This window comes from Atractosteus spatula, chromosome 14 (assembly GCF_055471065.1).
Source record: "Atractosteus spatula isolate fAtrSpa1 chromosome 14, fAtrSpa1.hap1, whole genome shotgun sequence".
Lineage (NCBI taxonomy): Eukaryota > Metazoa > Chordata > Actinopteri > Semionotiformes > Lepisosteidae > Atractosteus > Atractosteus spatula.
Window position 1 is genome coordinate 2,798,810 of NC_142719.1, and position 8,238 is coordinate 2,807,047.

Here is an 8,238-nt window from a genome sequence, read left to right on the forward strand (position 1 = left end):
CGTAATATCGTCAAAGCTGTACGACTCGGAGTTGCGTAGTCGGGCTATTTATTGAGTTTCCAGGGCGTTCCTAGGCTTAATTAGGACGCTATTCACTATGGTGGACAACACGCCTGCTTCCAATAGACGGAGTTAACACCAGCTGTAACGCGCAAGTTAAAGCTGTTGAAAACAGATGAAGCAGTTAATACCCGGGGACAGCGATAATGAATGAAGTCCCAGGACTTTGCTCAAAGTTCGTCCTCGGAAAATGCTTTGGGTTTTAATTCCAGCCTCTCTTCTCAAGTTAATTCATTCAGCCAATAATGTGCTAAACTGGTCACATTACCATGTTTCCCCGGGCCTCAGCCGTGAGGGATATAAAAGACAGGTACTCGCGATTAAGACCGGGCTTTAGTGACGTAAGGACGTTATTTATTCCAAAGCACATTAGAAGAACCCACATTAGTGGCTTTTTGTGCTTTTTCCTGTTATCCATTTAAAATACTTATAAAGTATGTATTATATACTTATATGATTTATAAAAAAAAGACATAAAATACGAGGATTTAAAGGTACAAAACGTACAAAAGCGCACAATGAATTGAATGAATGTACGCCAGCGTGCGTTATTGAGATAATGTATCTTTAGCCAAAATGCAACAGCTTTGTAATGCGGCTATGCGGCTCCCTCTAGTGGCCTAAATGAACCATTACGAGTAAGTGAAAGGAAGAGGTGCTCGTTGATCGAGCCGACTATCTGACTGGGGGCTTGAAATTCTCGAGGCGTGCCGGGGGTCGAGGTTTTGTTTTAAACTGATCCTCTTAAACCGGGGTTCCTGGAGTCCCAGAGTCCTGCGGAGCCACATCCTGCAGGAGTTACAGGTTTGGGGTTTCCCCACTCTAATCCTGCAGTGCCACATCTGCTTTTCCGCAGAAACCGTCTTTGGCTGTGGTTTCTGTTTTTGGAAAAAACGGACAGCAGAGTGGCGCCGTGGAAGCCTGCTGGGCCCATAACCCAGAGGCTGATGGATCAAAACCATCCTCTGCGATGCACAACTCATAAGCGCACTATCGGGTCAATGAAATGCACGGAAAAACAGGTTTTGTAGAATCAGCTCGAAGAGGTTTTCACATCTTCCACTTAAAAATGCTGTCGGATTATTATTGTGTTATTTATGTCGCTGACACTTCTATCCAACGCACCTTAATTCTGTACCCGCTTAAAGAGCTAGGTATTTTACTGGGGCAGTTAAAAAATAAATGAATATTGATTGTTAGTTTCCGTGTACACGTCCGTGAATCCTCTCCTATGAGGTGAATGGTGCCAACAGTAATTTTCTTCAAGTCCATTTCATTTCCAGTGGTTTGTGCTAATAAACCCAGGTCTTCAGAGCTTGGATGATACTCTTGTTAACTTCGCAGTTTGATGCGGTGAGATCTTTATTAAAGGTGCAGTATTAAATCAAGTCTGATTTAGTGATGGTGGGACTCCACTGACAGAATCTGCTGTGCCGCTGCAGAGACATTATCATGGCTCACTCCTGGCTGTCTCCATCCAAGGCGTTGGGACATCCGTGACCGAAGACGAGCGCCGTCACAAGAGAAAGGGCTCCTGTCTCTTTAAGTGAGAGGGCTCGTGGGCAGGGAGTGGCTTTTGTTTCTGCAGCAGGCTGTGCACCTGTGTGTTTCCTGAAAGGGGGAGGAGTTCAGGTGCCGTGGAAGAAGGAAGAGTTTGAGAGAGGAACAAGAGAGAATAAAAACTGAGTGTTTGCGATGACCTGAACTTGAAACTTTTTAAAAATGGTCAACTTGGGTAAGTGTCTTTTATTCCTAACGTGCTGTAAGATGTAGGGGGGAAAGGTTCTGTGTTATGAAGCAGCTCCTTGACGGTGGAGAGTGCGAAGTGTGACTCTCGGTCAGTGGGAGTTTTGCACTTTTTACATCTTGGTTTGTATCCAGTTCGGTCAGGTTACCAGTAACTGGTTCAACAACCTCTATCCCTGCCTTCCATGTGTTAGTCAATTTGAAACAAATCTTCTTAAACTGCGTTTCTCTGGGCTTGATCTAAATTCTCCACACACAAACTACTGCGCAGAAGTCTTGACATGCTGCATTGTCCTACTGTTTTCAGCGTTTTTCCTTCCTTGCATAGAAATTCTATTCATTGTTCTAATGAAAATTCAGCCATTTTGTTTCAATCTCACAGTTAATTATTTTGTATTTTGGACAACAGAAGGTAACTTTTTAGCTTTTTGAACATGACAATACAATGACAATGAATCAAGTAGAATTGATTGGTAAAGATAATAGATTAGTTCCTAACACTTCACACTGGCCCTTCATAATTATACTGGCTCTTCTACAGTTATACTAGTAGAGAACACTATTGCGGGCACGTGGTTGATGCTCATAATGTACATGTATTGTTACCACTTATTGTGCAAGGGGAATCTGAAGTCAGGCCCTTTTAATTCAAGAAAGCTTAACAAGTATCTTTGCTGTGTCAGCTCTCGACATTTGTGCTGTAAACGTACGGTTTTCTCTTCACGGGTGGAGCAGTAGATGCCCCACTGTCACTAGGTGGAGTTTTGGAAAGCGGAATGTTTGGTCTCGGAGCTGGAATGCCGTATGGGATGTGGGCAGATAACGTTATGGCCCCCAGGATACCTGCAGGTGTCTGGCTGGGCTCTTGAAATCTGACACTGCAGGCTTATCGCAGGTTAATCCTGTGGAGCCCAGCAAATCTCTGTGGTACTCCTACACCAGGTCAGGCAGGTGAAACAGTGATAAAGTGAGTGGGTTTATTCCAACCACCTGAAAGTGAAAACCATGCAGCCAGGAGTTTGAGATTGTATACATCTTCCCTAGCAGGACCATGGGGAGCTAAGATGTAAGCCAACAGGAGCTGCAGTGGCTCTCTGTGACTGTGCCCATGATGGCCTGCTTCTGCAGAAGGACCTTCCATGCTACTGTACCAATACAGGCTCAAACTCAAACTGCTGACACTAGAGCTCACCCAGTGATAACTGGCAGTCAGGGGTTCAAATCAATCCTTTTTAATCCTTCGATGTCGGGTTAACCTGTCACCATGAAGCAGAACTCACCAGGCGTTGGACTGTTTGTCCACTAATGGGGAACATGAGCCAGGTTTAGACCATCGTGAGACAGGTCTGTCTTGCCTGCTGGTGTGCTGTTGCAATAATAATCCTGCTCAGTACGAGAGAAACCACAGGTTCACACATTTGGTGTCTGTGCTTGGCTGAGAAGCCAGTGGGATGAAGCTACCATCTGCAGAATTAGGACAGAACGCCTCTCAGCCAGAATCCACTCTCAAAGGTCATATTGCAAAGGTGAAAGGTTGTAGCACACACAACTAATGTAGCATCCTGCAGGTCCGAGTGGCTCCCGTTTCACCAGGCCTGCTGATCTGAGAGCTTGCCCAGTGATGCTGACTCTGTCCCTGACAGGAGTGTGTTGCGCTGACCTGGAGGAAGATAAGTCCCTGTTGAAGATGGGGTTGGGCATGGTCCTCATTGGGCACATCAACTTCCTGCTGGGGGCGCTGGTGCACGGCGCTGTCCTGCGGCACATCACGGTGCACGAGCAGGCCCGGTCTATGGAGTACGCCGTCTCCAACGTCATCGCGCTCGTGTGCGGGCTGGCGGTAAGACGTGCTCCCTCCCTGGGGCGGTTAGGAGAGATGGGAGTGGGGCTGGGGCCAGGAGAAACACGTGAACTCTAAAATCCTGGAAGCAGAAGCTTATGAAGAAAAGTTCTTGCATTCACATTTTTTACAAGGGAGAAGTGTTAAAAATAATTTTGGCGATACTTGCGCAGTCTAACTGGTTTAGTTACTCTGTATGTTTAGGTTAAATGAGGTCTCTAAATTGTCCACAAAGATTTTTGCATATGTGTGTGTAGTCTGTGTATCCTGTGCTTCCAGGATTTTATGTGGGAGAATGTCTTTGGATCAGCAAACATCCAGTGAAATATATCTAAATGAAACAAGATAAATTCCTGCTGTGACTTCAAAAGAGCAACAGCAGGAATCTTGTTTTGGAAAAGAGCATGGACTTTTAATTAAACGATTGAGCTAGAACCCACCAAGCACGGCTCTGTACATTTCTCTTAAGACAGCACTTCTAAATTTTACTGCACTACCTGGGGCTGTAGATTAATTGCAGTAGTATATTTTAAATAGCAATTGTTAATCCCCTGCAGTGTTTGTATCTGGTGTTTGTTGTTTTGTCCTGGAGAATCAAAAGGAATTTAAAAATTCAGGTCTGCACAAAGAATGTTTGATACAGGTACCTTTATATTGTTACCTGATGAATAACAAAAAGTCTAGTTGAGGACTAGTACATCTAAAACCAGAATCTTGTGTCTTTACTCAATGCAAAGCCACCAATGCAAATAGAGTTCAGTTGTGTTTTGCTGACTAGTCTTTCTAATTGTCAAAAGCAAAGGTAACTGTTCCCAACCCAGCAGCTCTTAACTGTGAAAGTGGCCCCCAGCAGTGTGAAGGCAGAGTTAAAAGTTTAAAGATGGCAGCACCCTTAAAAAGCAAGTCTGAAGTCAAGCTTTAAAACGGAGTACTCTGACTGGCCTGGTATCCAATTTTGAGTGTGACTTGTCTGTACTGTGTGTTGACAGGGCGTCGTCACGGGGATTTTAGCTATCATCCTGTCCCGGAAGAAGAAGAAGAAGAAGAATCTGGTGTGTTGTCACTCCTCCCTGCAGATATCCCAGTCTGCGGACTGCCTCTTTGTCACTGACGCGTTACTGCATGGTCTGTTCGTTTCACACTGCACAAGTAATTACTGCACCATTCCTGCACTACATATCCATTCCTTCATTGCAATGTATAGAGTTAAAGTGTTGCTTTAATAATTCAGTACAGATGGGGAGCCTGTTTCATTTATCCTATATATGTACAGTGTCAAGCTGCACAATGCTGTCTGCTTTTCTAATTTACTGTACATGATAGAGAAAAATCTTTGTCTTATCTGTGAAATTACCAGTCAGACAAGGAAGCTGTTTTTGTTTTGGGTGTTAAAATATCCCTTCACAACACCCACAAACAGCTCTTCTTAAATTCCCTTTGCAAACTTTTCTTTTGTCCCCCAGTTCCTTTGTGCTGAGATGCCTCACATCCCAGGGCTCAGCGCAGCAGCAGTCTGTGATTCTGACAGTAAATAAGGACTGTGGAATTCCACCCACCCCCCCCCCCAGCCCATAACAGGAGGGCTGTGGCTACAGCACAGGCCCTGTTCTCAGAATCCTGTTCCTGGCCTGCGCTCAGACTTGTGCTGTTCGCCACAACTTGCTCAGGCTCCTGAGCCCAGTCCCTGTGTCTCCTCCCCGTCTGAAAACAGGGCGGGACCCGGAAGTCATGAACCTTTAATTCTTCTAGAAAGTTCTGTTTGTGAAAAGAAGCTTCTCTCCCTTAGTGTGTTGCACGTTCTGTGAGTCACGGAGAAACCTGCCGATCCTGTAATTTTCTAACAAATTCAGACGTACGATAGTGGCTTCAGGCAGTGGGAGCGAAGGTCTCCTTCTTGTCAGACTTCATCATTTCTTAACGATATTCATAAGCCTTCTTCCCAGATATACACTTTCCAAGGTTACATTCCTCAAAATTCAGAAACCGGTTTTCTATAATGCTTCCCTACATTATATTATATTGCATCCGAAGGTCTAGATTTCTTCGCAATGCTGTCAATGGATTATAAAACACACAGCGAATCCCTGGCCATGCCTTATTCAAGGGAGTGTCTTCAGACACTGCAGACTTATCAGTAGTTACTGTGTAATAACATTTCTCATCCAGAGTCCTGCATCACGTTTTGGTACCTTCAGCTTTTGCCTGCTCTTGCTCGTGCCACGTGACATGTCAGCAGTTTCTCGACTCCCTCCCTGTCAGGTGTGGGCTCTGCTGGTGCTCAGCGCCATCAGCACCTTGCTGGCCTTTGCCTCCGTGGTGGCACTCACCCTGTCTGTGGTCACGGCCATCGTGAACGACGGGTACGGCCTGCTGACGCACTGCAACATCACCAGCCCCCTGAGCTACTACACCATCACGGACGAGTGCCCTTTTGACCCCACGCGCATCTACGTGAGTACGCCACCCCCAGCTCTCCCAGGCTGGCACGGGCAGGACTGAGGCGCTGAGGAGAGCTGATAAGACGGGTTATCCTGCTTACTGGAGGAGTCCAGTTGCCCACTCCAGCGCCTGCTGTTGCATTTTTTCATTTACTAAATGAAACATAGCTTTGGGAAATGTAATTGGGATGTTTGGAATGGTTAATTCTAATTAATTCATTTCAAGGTGTGTCTTCGCAGGACTCAGAGCTACTGTTCAGGCCCATAAAGAGGACTGGCCTGAAGATTTTTTTAGCAGTGGAGTGGGATCGATTTGGCGAGCCAGTCCAGGCCCCCCCCAATTCTGTGTGTTTTATCACCTGCAGAGCACAACCATCACTCTGTGGGTTCTCCTGATATTCATGTGTGCAGTGGCAAGCGTGTTTTCGGGGAGAAGCTTCCACGCGTGTCTCAGGATCCTGGGAGCGTGCTGCAGACCCAGGAAGAGGAAGCGAGTCCGGATCAGGCAGGTAAGGACAGCGTGGCTTGGCTCTCACCCCGGCAGCTCCGCAGTCTCCTCTGGAGCTCCTTTCCTGGAGCTGGACTTCCATCCAGAAGGGAAATCGGACTCTCAATGCACAGCAATCTGATCCATTCCAGTTTTTGCAAGTTGCAATTGTACTGATCATACTGATGAGGCAGATGAAAAGATGTGTTCTTTACGATTTTCATCACAAGGTTTAAAAAAGAACTCCACACTTGAACTGTACAGCTCCTGATGTTGATTTATGAAATTTCGGATGCTAAAACCCGAGATCAAAATGCAATGCGGTAGTCCATCACTCTCTGCCTTCCCTCACAGACGCCGACCCCCTGTGCCTGTGCGTGCTATTTTAAAGCACAGATTACCAGAAAGGTGCAACCTATCTTTTCATTATTTGACCAGGGCTAATGGAAACCGCAGGGGGGGCAGATGGTAATTGCATTTCACCCCCGACTGAGTCTCTTTGATTTGTCTACAATTAAATTAGAGGCTTTTTGAAAGAAAGCGGATGTCTTCCATACTTAATGGATTCAAAGCAAAACTCAATTTTGCCAGTGTGACAGAGACATTTTCTGTGGCTCTCAGGACACAGAATACTAGAGGGAAAATCAATCCCCTCATTAACGTGTTTACTGCATGCTTTTTAGTTTTTCACTGAAAACTGTGTCTGTGGTTGCTGTGGCATGGGAGCACTGTATTTAGGGGTCTGTGGTGTTGATCCTAGAACCCCTGGTGCAGGCGACTGGCTCTTGAGCCGGTCTTTGGCTGAGTTAACGTGCTCTCCAGGTCTCTGCTCGTTAACACTCCTGACCCCTACAGGGCTGGGGTGGCTGTGCATGGCAGAGCCCGAGTCGACGGAGGCAAACGCGCTGCCCTTGTGTTTCAGGAGCGAGTGCTGAGGGTGGACAGTCCGACAGCAGAGCAGCCCGGGGAACTGAGCGAGCCGCCGGAAGAGAGCGGTCTGCTCAGTCAGGACCCCACCAGGAACACCTGGCTCTGACACCACCACAGGCTGGAAGACCAGAACAGGACCCCACAGCCAGTCTCACACACAGGCCCATGGCAAAACCACAGCAGGAACAACATAGACAGCCGGGCTCTGTCTGTAAGGACTGGCTCCTCCTGCCTCTTGCATAGCTGGGCTGAACTCGGGAAGATATTGTATCTTTTCTTAATCTGACAGAGCTGATTAAATCATGATTATGAATGTGGGTGAGGCAGAGCAGGTAACTTGAGACGGCCCGAGCCAGGCTTCCCCCTGTGCTGTTACATGGAATGATGGCCTAATGTCTCCCTCTGCTGGACGGGTGAGGAAGTGCAGGAGCTGTGTTTGGAAAGGCGACTGCACCGAGCTGTACTGTGCTCATGGTGGAGACAATCAAACTTTGATGAAAGAGTCACTTTGGATTTAATCGTCATATTCGGAACCGTGAGGGGCTGACTTGTTTTTCTTGTTTGTACCTTTTCTTGGCTCTACTGTCTTTTCTTAAAAAAAGCTACAGTAAATAGCACTGATTAAAAATATGCGAAGTGTGGATTTTCTTTATTACCCTTGGAGGAAACAATAACAATACCCAAGAAAGAGCATGTGTGTTGTGTTTGGCTCTGAATTCAGCTTGAAACCTTTGTCC

General features: G+C 46.5%; 1 protein-coding gene across 1 annotated transcript; it reads left to right on the forward strand.

Annotated features, from left to right (window-relative positions):
- Positions 1-1,678: 1,678 nt before the first annotated feature.
- On the forward strand, positions 1,679-8,131 carry LOC148820385 (keratinocyte-associated protein 3-like). Its single transcript, XM_088932743.1, has 6 exons — positions 1,679-1,795; positions 3,450-3,646; positions 4,636-4,698; positions 5,906-6,097; positions 6,450-6,593; positions 7,494-8,131. Exons 1-6 carry the CDS (start codon positions 1,783-1,785, stop codon positions 7,605-7,607), a joined length of 723 nt encoding a protein of 240 aa, XP_088788869.1. The 5' UTR covers positions 1,679-1,782; the 3' UTR covers positions 7,608-8,131.
- Positions 8,132-8,238: the final 107 nt, after the last annotated feature.

Bases quoted from the DNA above. Each gene is read 5' to 3' on its own strand.
- LOC148820385 (XM_088932743.1), top strand. The intron at 4,699-5,905 runs GTGTGTTGTCAC...CCTCCCTGTCAG, and splicing joins AGAAGAAGAAGAAGAATCTG to GTGTGGGCTCTGCTGGTGCT. The intron at 6,098-6,449 runs GTGAGTACGCCA...TATCACCTGCAG, and splicing joins TTGACCCCACGCGCATCTAC to AGCACAACCATCACTCTGTG.